The sequence below is a fragment of the Mixophyes fleayi genome, chromosome 3 (genome assembly GCF_038048845.1).
Source record: "Mixophyes fleayi isolate aMixFle1 chromosome 3, aMixFle1.hap1, whole genome shotgun sequence".
Taxonomy (NCBI): domain Eukaryota; kingdom Metazoa; phylum Chordata; class Amphibia; order Anura; family Limnodynastidae; genus Mixophyes; species Mixophyes fleayi.
This window is the reverse complement of record NC_134404.1, coordinates 322411927-322439183: the sequence shown is the minus strand read 5'-3', so window position 1 is coordinate 322439183 and position 27257 is coordinate 322411927. Positions and strand designations below refer to the sequence as shown.

Here is a 27257-nt window from a genome sequence, read left to right as displayed (position 1 = left end):
ACTCCTAGGGGTATATTTACTAAACTGCGGGTTTGAAAAAAATGGAGTTGTTGCCTATAGCAACCAATCAGATTCTAGCTGTTATTGTGTAGAATGCACTAAAAAAAAGCTAGACTTTGATTGGTTTCTATAGGCAGCATCTTCACTTTTTCAAACCCGCAGTTTAGTAAATATACCTCTTATATTGTAGCGACAACTGTTTGTGCACTAGATGGATGGATACACTTGCGAATAGGAAAAGGTATTGTTCTTCATACATTTGACCTTTTGTAAAATACCCTTTGTGCCTCAAATGATGATTTAAATTTAAGTTAAAGTTAAGGTTTAATTTACTAAATTTAAATGTGACACATTTGGAGACCTTTCCATTCTGTTACTTTTTTTCCTGAAAATTTTGCTAACACAAAATGATGTGCTTGTATCTTAAGAAAAGTGTATTTCTCTTAAATCACAGTATACAATGTATTTTGGAGTGGTCAACCATATTTGCTATTGTAGTATGTTGTAAGCATACATCATCAGACATTGGATCTTTAGTTTTTTTTATATATATATTAATGCACAGAATATTTTAAATTGTTTTTCAATTTAACAGTATATCTGTTTTTTTACAACAACCTTCATTTTGAACTATACGTTAAGTACTTGTTAAACACACTGCATCGGCACAGTATAGGAATACAATACAACTCAAAACAGCAATTTTTTCCACTAAACAAACTAACCAATATACTACACATAACAACTGAGACTGAAATATCACCGGACTTTGTTCTCTTACACTGCTAGGTATTGCTGTAAATGCTTTTGTGCGCATTTTCTTTCAATCATAGTGTCTGTGCTTGGAACAGTGAGATAACGGAACATGATTTTCTTCTATGAACAGAAGTGTTGAAGCTACCAATCATAAGTCCCATCATACATGTTATACAGTAGCTCTATTCATTGCTATTGGAAATGTCTAACTTGCTGTTTGTCCCAGTAGTCCTACTTTGATCAAGACTAAGTGAACTGGTGAGATGAAACTAACTTTTAGGGGGGAATTCAATTGGCCGCGTTACTGTAAAAAGTGACGCGGCCTCCGCACTGTTACCAATATTATGGTTAATTACGGTAATTTCAACGCCAGCTTTTTGCTTGCGGTTCCCGAGGCGCAAGCAGAGATCTGTGTTAAAATTAGCGCATTAATGGTAGTACACTCAGCGCTATTCTGTGGGGCATTGAATTCCTCCCTTAAAGTGTACCTGTCACATGCACACAGTAGAGGCAGCCATATTGGGGACTCAACCAATATTCAAGAGACCACAGTCTAAGTTACTAGAAACATATGTCTCATGAATATTGGTCATGTCTCAGTGATGTCACTGGTTCCTAGCGAAGGGATTGGCTGCAATCTCATGATTATTTGTTCAGCCCACAAAATGACTGCCTCCACTGTAGACAAGTGCTCTTTAAGGAAAGGGAAAAGTTTAAAATCAAATTTTTTATTTATGGAAATCCACTACAGTATGTGTGTGTTACATGGAAAGCACATTGAACTACTCACGGATCTTACTACTAATAAGAGGTCAGCGCAGTGTGATAAATATCATGCCAACAGTTCCGTAGCACGGATAATGGGTGTTATCCCTTTTCTTATCTGCGCATCAAAATGTCTCTTATTTTGAAACTTATCAGACAGCCAATGATCATTACAGGGATAAAGGCATAAAGCATGAGGAAGTCAAACGTGACTCTTGTTGTGGCTCCGGGATATGTGCTCTCAATGAAATCGTTGCCGTTAGTGAACGGACATTGCGCGTTTCCACCTGTTGAATTGGCTGCGCCACCTGTGGAATAAACATCACATTAAAGCCAGCACCTGGTATTTTATGTAACGGTGAGCTTGTCTTTTGTACATAACCTTCAGCTTTGTGTAGTCCCTGTTATTGAACTACACATGATCAACCTTCGTCAGTGGTCATTTCCCCACCTTTTTTTATTTTGCCTAGATAAAATATGGGTGTATTCATCATATGCAAGTTAGCTAGGTTGGAATGGGAAAAAGGGTGCACTTGATTTGCATCTGTGGAAATGATGGTGGAATTATGACTAGTCTTTTCGTTTAATAGAATGTACTATAATATTAATGGGAAAAAGAGATGAGTAGATCGATTTTGTTAGAAATGTTTTATGAACAATGGTGTGCAGTAAATATATTAACATATGCACAAACAAATGGTAAAGACATATAAAGATACTCTGTTAACTTGTTTGAGGGCTGTCCCTTCATTTATTTACCTCTGACCAATGAAAACTTAGGAGGCGACTCTTCAACCTGTCATTCATGAAGAATGCACCAATCACATAAGAGACATGCTGATTGGATACCACTATACTGTATCTAGAGACAAACTATCCCAGGCCTGATACTTATTGCCATTCATTCCTGAGGAAGCCCTTTTAAGGTGAAACGCGTTGGTCACACTATTTACTTCAATAACAATTATTTCTACCACGGCCATTTCAGTACGGACATTCACTTTGCTGGCCGGCGTTAGTGAGAATAACTCACTTCCACTATAACGCATGCGCATCGGGCTTACAACTCAGCCGGGAACTTCAATCTACATCTAATAAGAGAAGACAGTGCTGCAGTCTACAGCAGGGAAGGCATCTGAGGACCAGAATACCTTGGAATTCTATCAAAGAAATGGGGGTAAGTCTTTTTACCCACTTCCCAGACCGCCGATAGTCGCTGTATTCCTCCTTGATCAATATCTACCTCCTGGTTAATATTAAGACACTCATTCCCTTCACCAGAAGAACAGTATTGCATTTTTGCTCTGCTTGAGAACTGATACTGTGAGCCCTCAGCTCCTTATGAGACCAACTTTTGGACTATATATGTATTAGGACCATATTATGGGCTTGAGAGCTAATTTCAATCTTGATTTGTTTTCCTATATTCTAGGACAGCAAGGCTCATTATCGTTAATGTGTGATACTAGAGCAGAAGGTTCTGCTGAATTGGCTTAATTTATGCTGTGTTTTGTTTTGTATTTATTACTTGAGTGATCACTCTTTACCATTTGTTTGTGCATCTGTTAATATATTTATTGCAGACCTTTGTTTATAAAATATTTCTAACATAATTGATCTACTCTTACATCCTTTCATTTCGCTGGGGAACTCATTTCTTTTTCCAATTCATCAGGAGATTGGGCCCTTTCTTAAGTTTCTCCTGGCTGCTCACCATTTACACTAGGAAGTGCAATTCTCCCATATTTCACTGTTCCACTATAATATTATTGCATAGTTAGCAAGTTTGAAAAAAGACAAAAGGCCATCAAGTTCAACAGATGTTATGAAGACTCGCTGCGTTGATCCAAAGAGAGGTTAAACAAACAGCCAGGCATCTGCCGATTTATACTTGCTGTGGGGAACAATAAACCATTTATGGCAAGCTGATTAGATCCCTGGGTCACCCACCCCAATTATACATCTTCTAAATAATAGCTGGAGATATCATTTCTTGTAAGAGAGGTATCAAATTCATGTTTAAATTCAGGTTATGGATTAGCCATTAGCTCTAAGTATAAATACTTTTACAGTGAGGAACCCTTTCTGTGCTGATGGTGACAATTCTTTCTTCCAGTCAGAGTGGATGTCCTCTTGTCTCCTGTACAGTCCTAGCTAGGAAAAGCTCATACATTTTTCCTCTCAGATTCTCCCAGTTGTGTCCTATGTAACTATTTCTACAGCGTAGTTGCATAAAAACATTTGCAAATGTTAAGCTTCATCTGCCATTTATCTGAACAACTTTCCAATTTGTCCTTTTGTAACATATTATCTTCTTCAAGGTTTATCATGCTGCATAGTTCAGTATCATCTGCAAATATGGACACCATACTATATAGGCCATCTATCCGGTCATAAATATAAAGTGTATTATGGACAGGACATAAAGCTGGTTACTATGTTACCCTACTAATAACTGTAACTCAGTTGGAATATGTTACATTTATAACAACCCTCTGCTTTCCATTCCTTAAGCCAGTTATATAACCATGTACAAACTCTTTGTCTGGCTTTCCAGTCTATAATTTCCTGACTCACAGTTTCGGATTTTTGTGAAATATTGTTATCAGATCTTTTTTATGTGGTAAATATAAGAAACGGTCAGGGGGGGACTGGCACATTTTAGCATGGGGGGGGGGGTGGAGATTAGATTCAACAGCCTATTAGGAACATTTTAAAGGAAGAAAGTGCAGGTAGACCAGTGACCCATCCCAAGGTAGCCCACTATGGGGCCAGCCTGGGCGGCAGATGTCCCCCTGCCCCCCAGCCCAGCCTGCCCCCTTGAAAAGTTGGTCCATTGTATTCTTTTGGCATACATGTTGGTGCATACTGTTGGTTTTAATTATATTTTGCTTTGCTGTTTATGTACTTGAAAAACTCTTTAGGACTAGTTCTAGTTTGTACTACATAAAATTAGTATTTTGTGGTTTATTTTAATTATAATGTTTAAATACATGCAGGATATTTTCTAGTTTTCTAGACCAATGGAATAGCGTTCATCTGTTTCCTATGTCACTGAATAATACAGTTACAAATAACAGCTTATTAGCACAATTTACCACAACTTACCACATGTCAAATTCAAATCATAGAACTCATTAACTACGAGTAGTTCACAGGAATATCTCTGGTATGTAATGTAGCTTAATAGTTGGAAAACCTGAGGCATTTCTTGTAGACTCCTGAAAAAAAAAATATTTTCTTAAACCCGGTTATCATTTTTATTTGAGAGATTAACTACCCCTCCCCTTCCTTTTGCCACAACTACAGAAAACCTGTATGCAAGACAACCATAGCTTCTGTGTAACTCACGACTGTTAGCGCCCTGTTCAGGACTCAACATCCTGAATACAGCTTTACTGATTAGTCAGCTGCCCATCTTTCTACAAACCATCCAATCAATGTCGCAACAACACTGCACTAAGTGCCGCCTTCATTTACAGTTCTCCAGGGTGTCAAGTCTTCGGCATGGGACCGCCATCAGCAGGGAAGAGTTGTTACTGTGAAATTACAGTGTGTCCCAGACACCTACAGTTCCAGCACCATCTTTATGCATATTTTGAATTAAATATAATCATTAACCTGTCCCTATGCTTTATCTAATTAATTGTTTCTTAGACACACATTCTATCCTGTTCAAGGAATTCTATCTTCAGGGGCTGGCTCGGGTGTATGTGCAGTGTTCTGTAACCCCCCCTCCCCCCCAAAAAAACGTCATAGATTTACCTTTAAGTTAAAAGAAAAACAAGTACCTTATGTGGATGCAGTGACCACTTGCCCCCAACTATAATCATTGTCAAAAATTAATTTAAACTACAGAATCTTCTTAGTGGCTGTAAGGGTTGATGACACAATGTATAGTCTATTACTAGATGTTTAAGCTATTCAGAAACACATTAAAGAATTTTAAAAATATTATAACAGCAATCCCATAAAAAAAATTAGATATTATTTTTTTTACGTAAATCACTGTGGTAGGCTACAAGAAGAATGTTGGTATTTACCATTTTTCCTTAGTTTGTTTCTTCAGGCTGCTATGAATGATGTATAATTTTGCACAGTGTCATGGACTACCATGACAACCACAGGCACATGGCACATGATCTAGTGAGCCGCCATAGGAATGCTAATAATTCCCACATTATAGGTTTTCCCTAGAATTCCTAATGTATTGAACCACACAGGGCACTTTAGGTAGTCTACTCTTCAGCTCAACGTCATTGTCTTACTAAAGGATTTTTATTTTCCATCCACTCCTTCCCTTGCCTATAATGGGAAGCTAAGTGCCCTCCTCCAAACTTGTGGATCAAATAAGCCTAGACAGTAGTTGCAGCTATATAGTAATAGCAAATAGAGTGGAATGGGATACGTGATATTTGTAGATAATGCTTACATGACTAGACTTTGAAGACATTTGAAATCAAATATAATTTTGTAAGCTAGCTGGGTGAAAACAATTGTTTTCTGTATTCCTCCATGAGTGACTTACTAATGTGTCCTTCAATAGCTGTTATACACTGGATTTAGTTTTTTTGTAAAATAGAGCCTAATATTGTCCAATTTGACTAGTTTCCCGACTATCTCTGGGTATATTTATGAATGGTCATAGTTCAATAAAAATAAATCATATTTAAGTTTCAAATAGGCAAACAAGGCAATGGAAGATTCACTGATGGCATTCGGCATATGGGACCTTGGGAAAATGCCAGTTCAACTAAAACATATTGCTCTTTGTAACAAAGATCTCACCTTAAAACTCCGGATCCAACCAGGATCCCGGCAATGTTGATCAGAGCCACTGCAGCATTGACAACATTTGGGTTGTTCACTATACCGAGAACTGCAAGAGTGAGTAATTCACCCATGAGATGTGGAACCAAAATCACAGCAAGGAAACATCCAAACCTCGTGATCTCTGGATTCAGCCCTACTGTCCTGCAAAATACACAGACACATACGTGACCTTCAGAACTCTCAGGCCCTGTTTAGAAATATATTATACATGTGAAAAATGTACATACCAATACATGAAAGAACCAAACATTACCACGCTGAGAATGCTGAAAGGCAGAATATGGATGATGTAGGCTAGAAGCATTTGCCACTTCTGGTATAAACCATCCTTGCTTTCCTGATCACCGATTGCACGCAGGGCCGGGACTGCGGAACAGGAGGGAAGATTGATTACTTTCCATCAATGTTCTGTCTGACTTCTAGGGGTAAATGTATCAAGCTGAGAGTTTTCTGGCGGGTTTGAAAAGTGGAGATGTTGCCTAAAGCAACCAATCAGATTCTAGCTATCATTTTGTAAAATGTACTAAATAAATGATAGCTAGAATCTGATTGGGTTTTCAAACCCGCCGGAAAACTCTGTTTGATACATTTACCCCCTAATGTGAATTGTTATCCGTTCTTAGATTATGTCTAGGAATAAGGTTTGTGACCCATAATTCATAATATATGGCTCTTCTCTTTTAATTGGGTCATTATTACCCACACTTAAGTATTAGTCTAAAAGAAATAATAATAGGACATTGTAAACTAATAATATTTTATTTCTTGACTTTTTGTTGCAAATGAGGAAGCAGAGACGGATTCAGTAGACATTCTATTAGTTTAAAAAGAAAGGAAACACAGATAAATTAATGAACATATGATTTAAAAAAAAAAACAGAACGTGTAAGACCTACTACACCAATCATAACACTGCTGCTGTCATACAGACCTATAATAATGTCATCCAAATTGTTACTATAGGGATTCTTATACACCTATGACGGTAATGAGAAGTTATCTATTTCAGCCATGGAAATGTGGAGAATGTATCTGTAACTTACATAATGCCACTGCATTAAGTAGCCCTGTGTATGAGGTTCCACCAAGACATTGATAAATGACCCCTATCCGGTCCTGCACGGCTCCAGTTACTACGTCATTGTTTAATCGAATGAGAAAGAATACAATGAAGAGGCCAAATATAAAATTTTGGGAAAGGCGCATAATTATTCCAATCTTGTTCCTAGACAAATTTCTTACAGTTCTCCTAAAAACAAAAGCAAATATACAGGTAAATAATCATCAGCGGGAGTCTTCCAAACATATCATGCTGGACAATTTAAAACGGTCATTTACAATGAATTTACATGTGGATTCTATTAAGGATGGTTGGTGCTAATGCTCTTGTAGGAATGCTGTACACTGGGGCAGTACACAAAACAGTCAACCTACCCCCAGCAAAATATGTGGGTGGGCCGGCGATGCCACTCTAACCTTCTCTTCTGAACATGGGCTGGACTGGCACGTGCTCAGAAGAGACCCCTGCTCGCCACCGAGCACCCTCACCTCCAGGCCCCATACGGCCACCCACCCTGCAATGGGTGTGGTGCCAATACTAGTCGTACAGAATTATTTTCTATGTATTCCAGCAGGGTAAAATTTAAATATTAATCTACCATCTCCACTTTGGTGAAAAGTATTATATTTTTAACCCCTTTCATCAAAGGCTTTTTGCAACCCTCTGCTGAGCACTTTTGGTCCCATCAAATATTAATGCCTTGTGATAAAAAACGATCAGCAGGAAATAAATAAACATGGCTACCATCATTGGAAAGAGGGGGCTTTCCTCTTTTAAACAAGGGTATCCCCAGCTTTCTAAGGGATAGGGAGATAGAGGCTTTAAAAGATCCCCTCCCATTCCTGGCATTGTATTTAGTTTTAATAGACTGTGTGTGTGCACCTACTAAAAGAAAACTCACAGATCTCGGTGGGAAATGATCTGTGGGCTTTCTTAATCCCTTAATTGCAGGGGGCGTGCCCTTAGCACTGTATGGGATCAAGTAGAGGACGAGTCCCACTTGTCCTTTACACTTAAGGGGTTAAATTGATCAAAATCTACTTATTGACCACAAAAATAAAAAACAGGAATTCATTCTCCCAACTCTCTAAAACAGTGACTTTGTTTCAAATTCATATTTCATATTTGTAGCAATTTTCATCTATTTGAAAAGATGTGTTTTTTTCTGGGGATGGAGGGAATTTGCCTATTCATTTCAATGGACCCATTCATTTCAGTGGGATTTCCACATATGACACACATGCTGGTAGCACCATTGAACTGAACAGGCTATGTAAACGAATTGGAAAGGCTGCATGTTTTTTATACTGGTTTTGAAGCATCCTCAAGTGTCTGAGACAAAAAAAAAAACATTTCAGTGCTATCCACAGCTATTTGCTAACTCAATCTTTCATAGATTCCTCCTGTCCTATACTGAACACCAAGGAATCAGTGAGTGCAGTGATTTTGCAATGTCTGAACATTTGTTTTGGAAGGCTTGTAAAATCGATTATTTAAAAGATCTGGTAATTACCAAATTGTTCTGTTAAAAAACTAAAACATGGTAAATCAACCTTTAAAGTTTAGAGTCGCTTCGCTTACATATTAATTTATTGGCATAAGAGCAAAAAACATATGCACATATGATACAATAGACAAGATTGGAACTGTTATGTTCTCCTACCTTAATAAGACAACAAGTTTTGATAACTCATTTGGCGTCTCTATCCGTTTAAACGGGATGACTCGCCGCTCTTTAGATTTCTTTGATGTCTCAATGGACTCTAGGGTGCCCTGGAAGTTTTCCGAGTCTCTGTAGAGAGCTACAATGGTGTGAACCCTGTTGTATGTGTCCATTTCACGTTCTTTAGTTCGCGTGTCGACGGATGTAAGGTCCACTGAAGAGAGGATACAGAACATCTCAACATATGTGAAATACAATATACATGATACACGTGGAAACTGTATACCAATGATCTGAAGTCTTTTCCAAACATTATTTTTTTAGCCAGAAAGCTCAGAACATAAAGTACACATTAAATCTAAAAGACAAGTCCTCCCTTATAAGAGTTACATCTGAAAATATTTACGTAAAATTGAATATAATTGGAAATTAGTTGAGGAAATGCTGTCTGGATTTCAACCACTATCTAGATAATTTCACCTAAAAGTAAAATGTAGTTTTGGGTATAGAACTTTTTTTCTGTTTTAGCATTTTCAAGATGGGTATATTTTTAGTACATGTAAAAAATAGATATCAGATAATAGATATTATATATATATAGATAGATAGATATTAGATAGATAGATATAGCTATAGTTAGGAGATAGATATTATATGTGTGTGTGTATATGTATATATATATATATATATATATATATATATATATATATATATATATATAGCTATAGTTAGGAGATAGATGTATTTTATATAGATAGATATTAGATAATAGATATGATATAGATAGATATAGCTATAGTTAGGAGATAGGTATGATATAGATAGATATTAGATAGAAAATAGATATGATATGGATAGGTGTGATATAGATAGATATGATATAGATAGATATTCAATAAATAGATTAGAAAGATTTCTTACCATAAAAATCAAACGGGTTGGAGTGTTGTGGACATTCATATCCACAACCGTCAAAGAATGAAATCATTTCTTCAGGGTTACCACAGAAAATAAGTTCTCCACAACTCATGATAGCAATCTTATCGAAAATCTAATTTTAAAAATACAGAGAAGACATGTCATGTTACAGTAAAAGGGATGCTAAAATATTTTATTCATATATTGTAATTTATTTTTGTATCTATGTGTAACATGTTCTTTCAAAGTTCAACTTACTACTAGAGTAGACTAAGAATAAACCACACTACCATCTTCAACATATCAAATACACTGTTTATATGTGTCTATATTGTAATTGAACATGTGATGACAAAGCTAAACCTTCCTATCTATGTACATATAATGTATGTAAATTTACATATAGTTTCACAAGGTTTTTTTTATCCTACAAAGTATGAAACCTGATTCCCTCTCGGAGATAACAGTATAGTGCACTAGTATTAAAGAAAGGTTTTAGCATTTTATTCTGGGGACAAATACTCCCAACGTTATTGCGCTGTACCGTGCAATCACAAACATTATGCCCCCTAAATCTAAACACAGAGCCAGAGAAGTGGTATTGGACATCTGTCATTACTATGAATAAGCAGAGCTAGTGAAATCTATATACAGCGCACAGCACAAGAGAAGTGATACTGTGCTGCCACCTATATTTAAATCCTTCTTAATGAACAGTGACTCCCCCGCTCTCCAGGGAGTCACCTGCTACCAGGGGCAGGCTGGGCTGGGGGGCAGGGGTCCCCCGGGTTGGTCCCATATTGGGCTACCTTGGACTGGGTCACTGGGCCACCTGCTTTTTTTTGTTTAAAATGTTCCTAATAGGCTGCTGAGTTGGGTCTTGCCCCCCGGGCTAAAATTTGCCAGCCCTCCCCTGCCTGCTACCCGAATAAGTCCACCCATAGAGCTTCAATAGAGCACAAATACCAACGAGGCGACACTCCCACACAAATATACCACCCTATTTGCTATACATTGGGGTTACTTAAAAAGGTTTTAATGAGTAAGAAGATATACTGACATATATATTCACTAACCAGAGAAGTAGCACCGTGAACCTGTCATTATGAATACAAATAAATACTGAGAATTAGATCCAGGTTCCAGAACAAGAGAGTGGAATTTGGAGTAGGATTTGCTCCAACAAGTGGTGCCATCTGGCAATCTCTAGAGTGCGGTGGTCCCATTGGATCACACTGCAATAAACCCACCACCTCGATTCTGTGTCATTTGTAGAGCAGGGGCAAATGCAGGATTCGTAGAGGGGGGTTTCCACACCACGCCGCCAGTGGGCGTGACCAGCATGCATGGGAGCGTGGCTATAATATTAGACGGTGCTTGGCTGCTCTCCAATTCTTCCTATCCCCATAATATACATGGGCAATGCTGCGTGGACTACTGTCAGGTGCACGCAGCTCTCCCTTTTCAAGCAGAGCTGTATGAAGCGGGAGCAGTGTCCAGTCACCTCAATTATACAGTGCCCCAGGCTTGGAGGGGGGTTTCCAGGCACTAGTAAACCCCCCTCTGTTTGCCTATGTAGAGGGATACCAATGGTGCAATTCTGCCATGTGTCTGAACAGAACATGATTCATCTGTACATAATATATAAAACGTGATCCTGTCAAGTACATTCAGGTTCCAAAAGAGAAGTGGTAGAGCGCAGTTTGCCAACAGGTAGAAACGGGGTTATTATAAGAGCTGAAATCAGTTTTGGACAAATCTTGGTGAGCAAATGCAGCGATATTTAGGCCCAACATTATTTGTCTGTTTCCTGACTTTGCAACATGAAATTACAGTAAAAAAACAAATTTGGCGATATAAACATACATTGTTTTTTTTTACTTACTTTGAACAGTTCTGATCGTGGCTGGTGAATAGAAATAATTACTATTCTGTCCTTACGAGCCAGCTCCGAAAGCAGTAAAACGATATGACTCGCTGTCATTGAATCCAAACCAGTAGTTGGTTCATCAAGTAAAATGATTTCTATGAGAGACAAAGGAGAGTCGGAGGCTGATATAGAGGCTGAACAATTGAATACATCAGCAGTGGTCATTGTACTCTGCATTTTCCTGGCTGGCTGCGCGCATTAGAATTATCTGTGACTAATAATTATCATAATCTGAAATGCACACCATAATAGATACTGATTAGTATTTATAATTTACTAATTAGCCACATCATTGTCAGGCTGATGGAATTATGGCACATATTTATTTATATATTCTATTATTATTGCTGGAACATAGTCTTTTTGTAACGTGTATTCGAACTATTGTTTCAGGATAAGTCTGCAAAAAAATAAAAATTTCTTGCAAGCAAACTTGACTTCTGCCATGTTTTGGTTTCTAATTAGAGGAGAACTTTAGAGGTTCAGTTCACCAAAATATTGTTGCTATTGCGCTAAAAGTAGTATTTTAGTTTTTTTTTTAGCTATATTGTTAAAAAAATTACTTTTGTTTCAAAATGAGCAGCAAAGTGTTGTATCATGTTAGTCAATGATAAAAGCAAGAAAAAAAAGTAGGTTTAAACTGATATCATGTGTTGGCTAACTGATTATATTTCACTTTTAGCTGCCAGATTGTTCTGGACTTTTATTTAGGTATTAACAAGGGTTGTTCAACAATATCAGGGGGCAAATGCATCAAGCTGCAATTTTTTCCGCGATTTAAAATTTCCGCAAATTGCGGGAGATAACTGGCAATTTGAAGTTCAAAATCACCATATGTATTAACCAGCGATTTTGACTTTCCTAAATCCAATCTCAGGCGATATGAGTCGATTTTAAAACACCTGTCTCTCCCATGTTATAGTCAAACTCGCTGGAGATTAAACACAAACTCGACCGAGTTTGATTTCAAAATTGCCAGATACAACATGCTGCTTTCTTTAGGTGTGATTGCCCCTTCACAACAAAATAGATGGCTTATTTAAACTTCCATTGTGCCTCTTGTTATATTAACATTGCCCTGCAGTGTAACAGTGATGTGTTTGCCTATCTCGACTATAGAAAGCAGCGAGTTGTATCTGGTGATCTTGAATTAAAAAGTTTGCAAAATCGCTTCATACATTTATCGATTTGCATATCTAGAGTGGCAAAAAATCGGGGCCACGATTTGTAGCCATTTTGAAAAGGGCAATTTTGAAAGAAATACATCTCTGCTGATTTTACATCAAATCGCCCGGTGGTAATCGTTTTTACGATTACCACTATTCCGACATGGAGAAGCTCTACAAAGAAAATCCAAAATTATGAAAAACCGATTGGAAAATAAACTGACTTACCTTCAACCCGACGCTGGAGATCTCCGATGGGAGCACCAAACTGACAGCAAGTGATTCCGATTGGAGAAGTGTTCGGTACTGCAGGGTGACGTCATCGCATCGTATGTCATTAGAAATTTAAAGCGGCAATGTGGGGACCCCTAAGATTAAATGGTTAAACACTTAACCCGACATTGCCGCTTTAAATTTATATCGACAGACTTTGCGATGACGTCACCCTGCAGTACCGAACAATGTCGGATTCTGTTTATAGGCCTTCTCCATGTTGGAGTAGTGAACATCGGTAAAGCGTATGCAACCCAAATGTCCGGTTAATAAATCAGCGATTTGGCCAATTCGCAAAATCGCACCTTGATACATTTATACCCTGGTGTCTAATGTGAAAAAAATAGGTGAGTCCTTTCCAGACAACATAAAAAGGTACCACTGGCCATAAACGGTTTAAAGAACGTTGGAGTAGAGGGCTGAAACCCATACAGAACCTTAATGTCAAGATGATGTGTAAAGAGAAACAATTTGACAATAAGGGGGGAATTCAACACTCTGCGTGGACATTTTGACAGAAATCTCTGCTCATTTTGGGGTGCGAGGAATAATGAACAAAAATTCTACCACAGTTGACAGCAATGTGCGTAGCACCCTGTCCGGGCACCACATCGCCAGCAATTGAATTCCCCACTAAATGTTATTTAGTTTAGCTTCAATTGACTTGCCTGATGAGGAAACCTAATCAGCCCAACTAAAATCTGTTTGTTTAGCTAATAAATAGTTCCATTTTTTTTTAATTCTAAAAATAAGTTAATTCACGATCCCGCTTGCCAAAAGACAACAATTAATATAGAACACTATATATGCATTATGCTCTCTTCAGAACTAGCTTCCTCCTTACGCTGTGAGACCTTTGAAACATTTCGGAAGCTGGTTTCAGAGAGAGCATAACACACGCTGGTCCAGAACTTTAGAGAGAGAGACCAAAGAGAGCACTGTTTTACTGCTATGTCTTAGGGACCCAGAAACGTTTGGACACCAGGACTATGAAAAGTTGTCTATGAGCCACTTTAATTTATCTATTTATTTGTGCAACAATGATGTTTAAAAACTATTGAAAATGCAATGGCCATAACTTAAACTATATATGCAAGCAGTGGTGGAAGTGGGGGTGTATACGGTGGTATGTTATACCACCGCTTCTCCTACTGCCTTCACTGTAAAACTATTCCATACACTTACATTCACATTACATTTTTCATACCACTACTTCTAAATTTCCACTTCGACCACAGTATCTAAGTCAACTCACTTGGATCCTGAATCAATTGGGCTGCTATAGATACCCGACGCCTTTCACCGCTGGATATGCCATTGAAAACGCGTCCTCCTATTACAGTGTCAGCAACGTGGGTCAGACTCAACTCAGCCATGACAGAGTCTACCTGAAAGATACAGAGAGAAAGCGTATAACTACATAACCCTATTTAACATATAAGCTGTTGGTTCAAGGATGTATTGAAGAACATTTGTTGTGGCTGTTGCTATTGCTGTTTATAAAGAGCTTTTGTTTGGAAGAGAAGAATCAGTATTAACATAGTGACTTTGTTCAATTAATGTTTGACTGGGGTCTGAGCACCTTTTTGCTATCAATCTCTTTAACTCCGATTTAGTGCTCTGTCCCCTTTATCGCTAATAGCAGTAGTGGGTTGCTTGCGGAAGCACAATATCTCCATGTTCCCATTGGCAGAGACAGACAGGCAGAGGATGCTGTCCGGCCGCTCTGAAGATTCTCTGTCTGCCTCTCAGCCAACGGGATCATTGAAAGTGTGTGGCTAAAGGCAGCCCGCCCTTTATAGGAGGGAGGAAGTGATTGCCCCGATTGTCGCCTTCCCCAATGGATCCGCCCATGGACATGACCACACTGGAGATTTTGTTAGATAGGACAGGGCTGCATGTGACAGGGGCAGTGAATGGAGGCAAGCAATAAGCAACAGACTGAGATTTATATAGCGGAAGGAACTGGGTTCTCAACAGTAGAGAGTTGTAATTTGAAGCTCCTGTCAAACTCATGGGAAACATTGTTGTGCCTAATGGACATTTATATAAAACTAGTCATTTGCATTGCAAACGCTGAGATGTTGTTGTCCCCACAGGTTTTGTAAACAGGCCACGACAGCATTTGAACCTTTAAATGCATTGTCAGTGTTTGCATTGTAATGAATCATTCTCAGTATATAATGTAATTTTTTTAAATTAAACCTACCCTGCAGTCAAGTTTGTAATCATAAAGTGTAAAGTAAATTGGGGTACCATAGTTCATCTTCCCGTCCCAAGACGAAAACTGGGAGTGTGTAACACAGCAGATCTCCATGATATCACAGAGATTGTGGATTCTGATTGGTTCTCCAACCTCCCCCCCTCCCTAAAAATGTAAAAATAGTGCGTAGCAATGACTCACACAGCCACCCGGGGTTGCAGCTTTAAGATACCAAAACAGTGCAGGCAGCTTAGTGCTGCAGGGTCCACCAACAAAGTATTGCGCATGATATGCTTAGATGCACCAGCTCAGCAGCAAAGTGTCCCTGGAAACTATTTTAAAATGTTGGAAACTATGTTATAGGGGCTTATTTATTAAAATGATGCTAAACCCATATCAACCAATCAGATATCATGTTTTAGCAATCTATTGCAGTCAGGTAATGCTGAAATCTGATTGGTTCCTCAGAACAAGAGTACTCACTTTCTACTCTACTGCAAATTTGTGCAAAACTAGACCGAAATTCTGTTACATTCGTGGGCTCCTGTAAAGTGAATTCCGTATACAAAGCGGAACTGCAGAGATACAGCGATCCCATCCTCTTTATATATCATCTGCCACCTGTTATTCCTTGTACTGACCTTTGGCTCATTATGTCAGAACTACATAACAATAATATTACAGTGATAATGAATTAAGCCCATAGCAGCAAACTTTACATATGTTTATCAAAGCAATATATCTTTACCATGTGCCTGCGAGTGAGGTGCTGTTTACTGGAGACCTGTAACCTAATAGCTGGGCTTGGAAGGTAATCCAGTGGCACTTTAAGTTAGTCACAAACCCCTTTCTATAAAGTCCCTGCTAACTGATAATTACCTTTTCAGCAGCATCTATTTTTATTTATTTTTATTATTATTTATTTATATAGCGCCAGCATATTTTGTAGCGTTATATAACTGGAAACAGACACTGTAAAAAACAAAGATTAGGGTTCTACTTATCACTGTTGCCAATGGCCAACGGTAAGAATCATTTTGTAACTCTGTTGTTGGTATTTTTCGACCCACCCCTCCTAAAGTAACTAAAAACCTAACCCTGTTGGCGATTCAAAGATCTGACCCCATGTCGCTATTGTGATAATAATAATAATTGTGCATGTGCGTAAGGTATCATTTTGAGTCACAGGGGCAAACGCAGGATTTGTAGAGAGGGGTTTCCATGCCACACCCCCAGTGGGTGTGGCCAGCATGCTTCAGGGTGTGGCTATAATTTAGACAGCGCTTGGCTGCTCTCCAACTCTTCCTATCCCCATCATATACACGGGCAATGCTGTGTGCACTACTGTTAGGGGCACACAGCTCTCCCTTTTCGAGCAGAGCTGTGTGAAGCGGGACATACCTCCCAACTGTCCCTACAATATGGACAAAGTTCTAATTGAGTGTGTCAGAACAGTTGACAGACTGTCCTGCTCTCTCCTACCTGTTCTTGCTGCTTTCAATACTTGTTGGGGAGAGATGGCTGTGAACAGTGCAGACAGAAATGATCTGCACACAAGCTGCAAAGTGGCTGGTCCTGGGGCAGGGTCCAGCCACCTCAAGCATACAGTACCACAGGCTGGGAGGGTTTTTTTCAGGCATTAGGAAACCCCCCCTCAGTTTGCCTATGAGTCCAATAACCGTGGTGTCATTTTCTGTATATTTTTTTTTTCAAGATAGTTTTTATTGAAAGGACAAAAAACAAAATACGTTAGAACAGACCACATGGCATAGTGTAATACAGGGGTCAATACTGTCATATGACAACAGGAGTCCTCAACCTATTCGGAAAGGCTAGATAAAAATGTAACGTTGCAGCGACAACTGTATCGAGTAAAGAGAATCTGTCATTCCCATGTTGATGATGACAGACACATCTTTGTGATGAAAGTATTTACACTAGAGTACAAGCTGCATGTATACACTTGTACAACCAGAATTCCGTGGCTGTATTTTTACAGGTATATTTGGACCCGTAAAAATGCTATCTTCTCTTAATGACGCCCTTTATATATATATATATACATATACATATATATATATATATATATATATATATATATATATTGTGACAATACATAAGTCCCAGTCCGGGTCTTCTGATTTGCCAGTCTCTAAACAGACTGATCAAGAGATGCACCTGTGAGGTGCCTGTGAAAAGGCAGCTGGAATATGTAATCATTGTCTCAGACCTGGGGAGGAGGTGAGTTGCCTCCTGAGACACGCTGTTGTGGTGAGCAATGATACGTTGAGTGTGTGTCTGGAGTTGGACACAAGGCCCAACACCTGAGAGAGGGTGTCACTAAAATGTATTAGCTAGTAGCCAGATGTTTATGTTTTGTTTTGTTTGCAAGCTGGTGAATAAACTAGCTGTGGCTCCTAACCTGAAACCTCTGGACTTGTGTGGTTTACTGCTGCTGTTCCTCGCCATCTTGCCCTGGAGATAGTACCTATTCCCCTGATTATACTACATATATATATATATATATATATATATATATATATATATATATATATATATATTAGGAATGTGCCCAATAACTGCTAATGATTGATTATAGTATATAGATTAGCAGAAACTGGAACTGGTTCAAATATGTTTCTTGGCAGCACATTATACCCCACAGCACACACTTATTATAAGATAACAACCTTTCTCCTAATGGCCTCGTTGGAGTGTTTCTGAAGTGACAGCATTGCCGTGTAGGTCAGCGTTTCCCGCACAGTCAGGTGGACCAGTAAACTATCGTGCTGCAAAAGGTAAGCAAGAAAATACAATGTTTTATACTGTATAGTTACACAACAAACATATCTTGTAACTATATTAAAAAATACAAAAACACAGGTTTTTAAACAATAAAGGTTTGTTTAATTTATTTAAAAAGAATAACAAAACATGGATTTCCTGTAGTATTGTTGCACAGCGCTGCAGAATAAGTGGCGCTATATAAATAAATAAATAAATGATGATGATGAAGATGAATTGCATAATGTAGTTACAATGTTCAGAGGTTTAATATTAAATACTGGGGACAGCTATTTTATTTGTCACATACAACTTATGTATACTTGTGAATGGTATAGTAAGACAGGGTAATAGTTATATATATATATATATATATATATATATATATATATATATATATATATATATCTGAGAAATTTAGGCTTTTTTAATTATTTGCTTTCCTCTAAGCTATAAAAAAGGAGAATGAGACAATCAAGTTGCTGCTCAGGAGAGGATGGATCCTACAGGGACACTGATAGAACTATAGTTAACTGTTTAAACTGGTGTAATTAAATGATGACATATTTATGAAGAATGTTTGCTTATGACTGATGCATTATGGAAAATACAATCTGATAATATATATTATTATATAATCTCAGTATCTGTTGCCCGATGGGTGATCTCCGCCGCGAGGCAGCACTAGGTGGGTGTTGTGGTGAGACTTTGGCGCTCCTTCCAGCCATCAACTCATTTCCTTACAATAGCCATTAGAGGAAGAGGGGTATGTTGATATGGTGGCAGTGTACAACTGGCAAACCCATAGTGTCGGGTCCCCCTACTATAGTGTGACCAGGTAAGCATGATCCATATTTGTTCCCCCACCTTAGAGGTAACCAGTCCAGACTATAAGTGTTGGTGCTTAGTTCACTTTGGGGTACAGTAATACCAGTCATCAGCAAGTTACATTTAAAAGTGTATTGTGATCCACTTTAAACGTATCTTCATGTGGACACATAAATGCCCCATTTTTTTGCTGCAAACATTTTCTGTGCACGTTTTAGACAAATACGTCCAACTCTTAATGACCCCCAATGTCTATAGCAGTGTTCTGTAAGACAAGTCACCCCCTGGTACAATACTGCGTTCCACGTCAATAAAGCGGGTTCTTACTGTTGGTAAAAGGTGAACATCTATCCCTGCAATGACAGTAAGTGTAAATCTATTCATCATATATATGTGAGGAATATTACCTGTAAGACGTAGGAGAAACAGTCCTGAAACCGTTCCTTCTTTATCTGAGACCCATTCACATAAACTTCACCAAGCAATGTTCCTTTACTTCCTATCCTTCCAGAAATTGCATCAAGAAGTGTTGTCTTCCCAGACCCTGAGTACAAAGTTACATTAATATTATTATTATTCATTTATATTGTGCACACGATTGCGGTAGGATAATCAGCTAGTTGAGGTAGTCTCCTATTAATATATCCATCCACAGTTGGAGGAGTATTGTAACTCCCCCCTATTAAACTGATTGCCTCTCATGTCATCTTATCTTTCAATTTACTTTGAGACTATCGGACTTACCTGATTTCTTATGGGGTCTACTGAATTTCCTACACATCTTTTATAACACTCTCTGTAACCAGCCAAACGATAATGATTTAATAACTAGTCTGTATATGTATATACTATTCTACTCCTAGTGGAACTTCCATGGCTTTTCTCTTGGTTTGAAAATCTGACTTTCAACACTGTAATACAGAGAAAATCTCCCAGCATTTCTGTGTTATTTCTGCACTTTAATATCACTTCTAATTGGTCATATATTTGGCCACTTATTAAAATAGCTTCGGTTGTCTGGTACCAGAACGACTTCATTCTATCTACCCCCAAACATCAAACTTGTGCTGGAGGAGGCAGCTACCTACATATCTGGTGGCCTTGCCCTCTCAAAGCATTGTTCTGGAATGACATCTCTACACTAACTGCTTGTGTAATAGGCTAACGCTTAGTCTCACCCTCACCAACTTCTTACTATGTTCTCCTTTTCCACACATTGATAAATATACCAATAAACCTATCATACATATTTGCTCTGCTGCCAAGCACCCAAGAACACGTAGCTAGAAGATAGACACAAGAAGTGATTACCCGGATTTGGTTCATATCTCCCGCATTGACTATTGCAATTCCCTCCTTACTGGTCTTCCTCAAACCCCTATAATCTATATTGCACGCTGCGGCAAGATTGATTTTTCTTGCAAATCGTTCTTCGTCTGCTGAATCACTCTGTATGTCTCTACACTGGTTGCCTGTTTTCTACCGAATCCAATACAAAATACTTTTACTAACATACAAGGCTATCAACAAAGCTGCACCAACATACATTTCCTCTCTTGTCTCAAAATATCTCCCAACTCGGCAACTACGTTCTACACAAGATCTGCGTCTCTCATCACATCCTCCCATTCCATGTTACAGGACTTTTTTCGGGCGGCACCCACTCTATGGAATTCTCTCCCTCGCACAATAAGACTCTCCTCTGGTCTACAAACTTTCAAGCGTTCTCTGAAAACCCACTTCTTCAGACAAGCTTATAATATTCCTCAACCACCCTCTTAATCTCCCTACATTATCCTATTACCACCCGTTACACAATTTCACACAAGACAACCACCCCTTGACCAACATTGTTGTGTGACAGGATCATTTAGCTTATGAATCACTTTTACCTTTGCAGTCTGGATGGGCCGAAATGCAAAATGTAGACTTAACCTCATGTGTCAAACTCCCATTGTCCCATAGATTGTAAGCCTGCGAGCAGGGCCTTCTCACCTCTTTGTCTGTTTTACCCAGTTTGTTTATTAGTTTACTATGTTTGTCCCCAATTGTAAAGCACTACGGAATATGTTGGCGCTATATAAATAAATGATGATGATGATATCCATTATGGAATACATCACTAGCTTGTAGAGTAATACAATAATAAAATTCCACAAAGTTCGGAACCCATGGTAGGATTATCATAGCACCCCAATGCCAGGTAATGAATAAACAACGCTAACATTTTACAGGCTACAGTTTACACCCTTCACCCCAGGATCGTCTCTCTCATCCTTCCCAGCCTTCAGCCCCCAATTCCCCACCAACTTTCTGTTGTATGATTAGATATTTTATAATATAGAAATAAAAGCTTTAGAACCATTAGAGGCAGATTGAATGTTATATATGATTTATTCCCAGAGGCTTTTCTTTAAGTTGTTACAACGTTACGCCATTGTTAACATTTCTGATTTGCAATCTCCTGATATTTTGTTCATTTTTAACGTGCAATATTTTAAAATAACAGCTCTGTACTTTCTGTATATGGTTAAGACATTAAAAAAACAATTTTAAGAAGAATAGCTTCAGTTGACGCTTCCATATACAAAAAAATCAGCCTGGAAAGTAACCTTTAGGTAGTTATAATGCTCCTAATAAAGTATTCAAATACAATCACAGTTCTGCCATTCTCTGATTTCATTCATGTAATCAAATAGGCAACATATACCATATAAGGTGGTCTTACTCGGGAGTTGTAAACATTTGGACACAAGAGTAAAAGTTATTTAAATTTACCAGAAATACCAGTCCCTGGGTGGCCTTAATTTGTAGTCTCCAAAGTCAAACACAAAGTCACAGAGAAAGTTGTTTAATCATATGACGTTGGCGGCTGTACTGTGTACGGCAAGAAAATGTCTCTCTACAGCTATTGCCTTAGCAGCTTTCCTCTCTTGAATTGATTACTTACGTATTTTTGGGGCCACTGTGACTATAGTACAAAATAGAGGTTATTTAAAGGATTGAGACGTGTGTAACAAGGATTGAGACGTGTGTAATTGTCACTTTGTTTTGTCCTCATAAAGTTTCAACAACATCTAAGAAGAATGGACAGCACGGTGGCTCAGTGGTTAGCACTTCTGCCTTACAGCAATGGGGTCATGAGTTCAATTCCCAACCATGGCCTTATCTGTGAGGAGTTTCCATGTTCTCCCCGTGTTTGCGTGGGTTTCCTCCGGGTGCTCCGGTTTCCTCCCACACTCCAAAAACATACTGGTAGATTAATTGGCTGCTAACAAATTAACCCTAGTCTCTGTCTGTGTGTGTGTTAGGGAATTTAGACTATAAGCCCCAATGGGGCAGGGACTGATGTGAGTGAATTCTCTGTACAGCGCTGCGGAATCAGTGGCGCTATATAAAAAAATAGTAATGATGATGAATGAGGGAATTCTTACCTGAGTTTCCTAAGATCGCCATGATCTGACCACTTTCCATGTAGAAGGAAACATCCCTTAAAATTGGCCTTGTCCATTTTTTGTAATATGATTGTACATCCCACCAAGGTCCAATACGTTCACTGTGCAGAGATTAAAAGATCATTAATAGTGAATTCTAAATTCTTCATGCTAGTCATAAAGTGGGACCAGGGTGGGGAGTGAGGGAAGCATATCCACGGGGAAAGGGGGATTCTGCCCATAGCAGTCAGTCAACATGTTTGCTTTCATTTTTTAAACTGCGCTAGAAAAATAACAGAATCTGTTTTGTTGCTGTGGGAGGCGCCACCTGTTTTCCTTCGCATTAGTTTTCAGTAATGCCCCCCTGGTGTTTGTTTTGTGAGTGACCTGTATATATAGATGCCACGGCATAAATTGCTTTGTATGTGAATTACCACATACTCGTGAATCTCAGAGAAATTTGCATTCCATTGGGATTAAAAATCAGAACTCAGAATTTAAATCTGTAAGAAAGATTTGTTCTATCCTCAAGGTTAGACTTGTACAGTGTGTTGGGTATGAAAAGTCGACAGTCAAAATGTCACCATAAATCACTATATTTAAACAGCAATACAGGAAAAAAAATAAAAAATGGAACTAAATGTAAAAAAAACCCCTTATGCTCCCATCACCAATCAGCTTAACCAACCCTAGTGCTGCCAGCCTAGGCTGGCATTAGGGTTGGTTAAGTTGCATGGGGATTGGGGCACGCTGGGTGTTTTTTACATTTAGTTTATTTATTTTTTTTAAACTTTTTATTTAAAGAGGAGACAACAGGAACAGTACAGACAACATTTTTTGACAAGAAAAATCTTAATATTCAAGGTGTATCCCCTGAGTTTTATACTTTTATATCGGTGGGGATGGTGAGAAGGGAAGGGAGGGAAGGGGGTAGAAAGGCACAAATATTATCAACAATATTGCTAATAAATAAATAGGCACGCAAACTTGGAACATTGCTAGGAAAGTCTTTGACACACAGTTACAATGACTACCCGAAAGAGCAGTGGCATCCAGACATTACTCACCAGCCGCGCACCATATCCAGCCTGGGGGGGTCCAGAGGCGGCCCAAAAGCTATGTTCCATCTGCAGGAGGAGGAGCCATATTGGATAGGCAGCTACGGCTTTCTAGAAAGTACCACGGGGCCCACACCTTATCGAAGTTATATGATTTGTCATGGAGGTAGCACGTTATACTCTCCATGCTTGCGACATGTCTTATGTATGACCGTAACTCCTACATAGAGGGAGCTCTAGGGTCTTTCCAGTGCTTTGCTATTAGGGATTTAGCGGCTGCCAGAATATGGGAGATAAGCTTGTTAGAAGGCGCGCTCTCATCAGGTATAGGGCGAGAGAGAAGGAATGACCAGGGGTCCAAACTTATCTGTTGTTCTGAGACAGAGTTTACATTTAGTTTATTTTGTTGTCTTCCTGTGTTGCCATTCTAAATCTAGTGATTTATGTCAACATTTTGACTGACCGACTTTACAACAATGTACATATTTCACATGTCAACATTCACTACATCGACCTAATGAACATGTACACATTATGACTGTCGACCTTTTAACTGTGTAGACATTTTGACTGTTGACTTTACAACTACATCCCTTTGCAGTGGTGGTAATTGGTATACCGATGCTCGGGATACTGTCAACCACTATTTCTACCAAAAAAGCAACAATTTGTTAAAAAAACAACATGATGACAATATACACTTACCTTCACTGCGACAGACTCTGGTATTGGACGTGTGGTAATTCTGAAGATGCTGCATGCCGGCGCTGGATTGTGATGTCACCAAACACATTTAAAGAGGTACGCTAATTATAACGTTAGGGTTAAACTTACGATACTTACCTGACATCACATTTCAGAACTGGGATGCAGCATCTCTGGAATTACCACGCGCCGCATACCAGAAACAGTATTTTTGAATTATCGTTATTACGGTAATAGTGCGCGTAATTACTGTTATTACGGTACCTCGAACACCGGCATTCTGCTCGCAGCGGGTTAGAATTACCGTAGTAACGATAATACTTTCAACGCTGTGTTACTTTTGCGAGTAAAGCGGACAATTGAATATGCCCCAAAGAGTTTCATAGTTAAATTTTAGAGCAAACAATGCACAGTTGGTGCGAATATTTGTATAAAGCTCTATAAATAATATGTGTATAACTGGTGAGTTCTGATGTTATTGCCTATAATCTGCGATCTGCCTTCTGATGTCAACATTGTTCATTAGGGAAACTAGTGTTTGGTAAGCAATAGAGCACCGATACTATGAATGATTGTGGCTAGAAGTCACCTCGGATTTCTGTGACTTGTATAAAAACAAAAACTATGAAGGAAGAAGAAAATACATAGATACAAGAAGGCACTCCTATCCCACTCTGACAACTATGTTAAAATACGTTGGTTTCACACCTTTATTTTATATATATATATATATATATATATATATATATATATTAATATTTATCCCCAAGCACATTATTAATCCCTGGTCCATAGCGATGAAATATTAAAACATAGACAGAAATGTGTGAATAGAAAGAAAATAGTGTATTGAAATGATCTAACCCCTGAGTGATGCCAGTAATGGGATCCTTAGCATTGTTAAGTCATAATAATACACTCCATTTCCATCGGATCTGACCTTAAATAAATATTGGCTCTTATGTGTTTTTTTTATAGAAATGTCAGAAGTCAAAACTAAAATAGCTGACAAACTGAACAGGTAAAGTCCAAAAGAATGTCAGACAGGACAATTCTATTAAAAACAAACAGGGTGATAAGCCTGGAACGCTTTGAAAGACTGTGTATGTTTTTCCTAAATGTCTGTGTGCACAGATAAGCGTTCACTTTCCGTATGTACACTGTAACCAGATGCATAATACTGTATGTCAATGTCACATCCACATAAACAGAGCTGGGATGAAAGTCCAGCTCAAACACGGAGGTACTGACAGGTAGAGTGCGAGAGATGGAGAGGAACTCAGATAGCAGAGAAGTAACGTCGGGAAGGGTGCATTAATCAGAATTAGTAGTGACTGAGTAAGGGGTAAATGCAGAATTTTGGAGGATGATTTTCCAACCATAAGGAGGTATAGTAACATATAAACACACACACACACATACACTTATGGTATATAACAATTGTGCCCTAGTATAGTCTAGTAACCTACATAAAACAAACTTTATTGACATACTTTGGACAGTATCTCTTTCACGCTCCAGAATTTCATAAACACACCAGTGACAGTGAATGTATTTTAAATCTATGCCATATAATTACCACAGATGAGCCAACATTGCGCATTTTATTTTGCTTTTGGAGTTAGAGGTCTATTTTTGTTTTATTATATTTACAAATCGATTTTGGATTGAACCAATGAGGTTTGATTTGCCGACTCTCATTCTATACACACTCAATCCTGGAATGTTTTGCTGTGCGATATATATAGTACACATATTCCCATATCTGGCAAAATAGAAACGTCAAGAAATGTGATGATAAAAGTTGCAACCCTATTAAATTAATGCTATAAGCAAAATCTGATGAATTACAAAAATGAACAAATCAACTCAAGCAATAAGGGTCTACAGTCTGGTTCTAAAATTATTGTGAAGGTTATGGCATAGATTTATAGGGGCATATTCAATTATACGCGGAGTGCCTCTGGAACAGACGCGAAGGCACTCGGTTTTACCACAACATCGCCGATTTCGACGATGTTATGGTACCGTAGTACTAGAAAGAATGTGCAACTGAACATCGCGGCTAATTGAATATGCCCCATAGAGTGTAGTGAAATACAAAAATACTGTTTCTGTAATCTGAATATGTTATGAGTGATTCTAATTATCACTTTGCTTACAGTAACCATGCAAGTGTCTACATTGATGCTGGAATACAATGTGTTTGACCTGTTCTTCTGTAATAGATGAAAGATAAAAAATTTGACCTGACCCTATGCCACAAAAATAGCAGAAATCAATTCACTAATCTCACAAATAATAGTAAATATAATAAATCTCTGATTGTATTAAAATGAGAGAATCATATATGAACTTGCACAATATGACTGTAATATTTTCTGCCAGCTCTGTTGCCAAAAGACACGTTTGTATCTCACCCAGATGCATAGCTCCGATTGGATCCAATCATGTGATAAATTATCCAGTACGAACTAACTCATTTAAAATCGTTTCTTATCATTGAAGTTTAATAATGAGACACTATTGCATTTATTGTGTACAAAATGACAACATTTACTCTGTTTCCTTCATAAAGTAATGATGACCTCTCACCTGACAGTGTAACAGATATTTTGGACACTTATACTGCAGGAAGATCCATTTTCTGGAGTCCTTGCACGTGGATCCCCACTGCCATCCATTGGTTGTTTGGGCTCCAGAAGATGGTTTTGATGGTTTCTGTTGAGTGGATCTAGACTGTATCGGTCATCTGTAAACAAACACATGGTCACATCTATACAACCTCTATAGCACCGCTGCTCTGCCTTAACCCAGTAAACACCCAGATAACTGCCTCCATAACGTGGTATTGTGGTGCTCCTCAGTTACCTGGGTCCAC

The 27257-nt window shown here is 38.4% G+C and overlaps 1 protein-coding gene across 1 annotated transcript; it reads right to left on the bottom strand.

Annotated features, from left to right (window-relative positions):
- Positions 1–574: 574 nt before the first annotated feature.
- On the bottom strand, positions 575–27144 carry ABCG5 (ATP binding cassette subfamily G member 5). Its single transcript, XM_075200973.1, has 13 exons — positions 26972–27144; positions 22614–22735; positions 19587–19723; positions 18258–18356; positions 14620–14752; positions 11881–12020; positions 9999–10128; positions 9078–9291; positions 7398–7603; positions 6582–6720; positions 6310–6495; positions 4630–4742; positions 575–1829 (listed from the first exon to the last, which is right to left on the bottom strand). The coding sequence occupies exons 1-13, from the start codon at positions 27142–27144 to the stop codon at positions 1636–1638; spliced, it is 1986 nt and encodes a 661-aa protein (XP_075057074.1). The 3' UTR covers positions 575–1635.
- Positions 27145–27257: the final 113 nt, after the last annotated feature.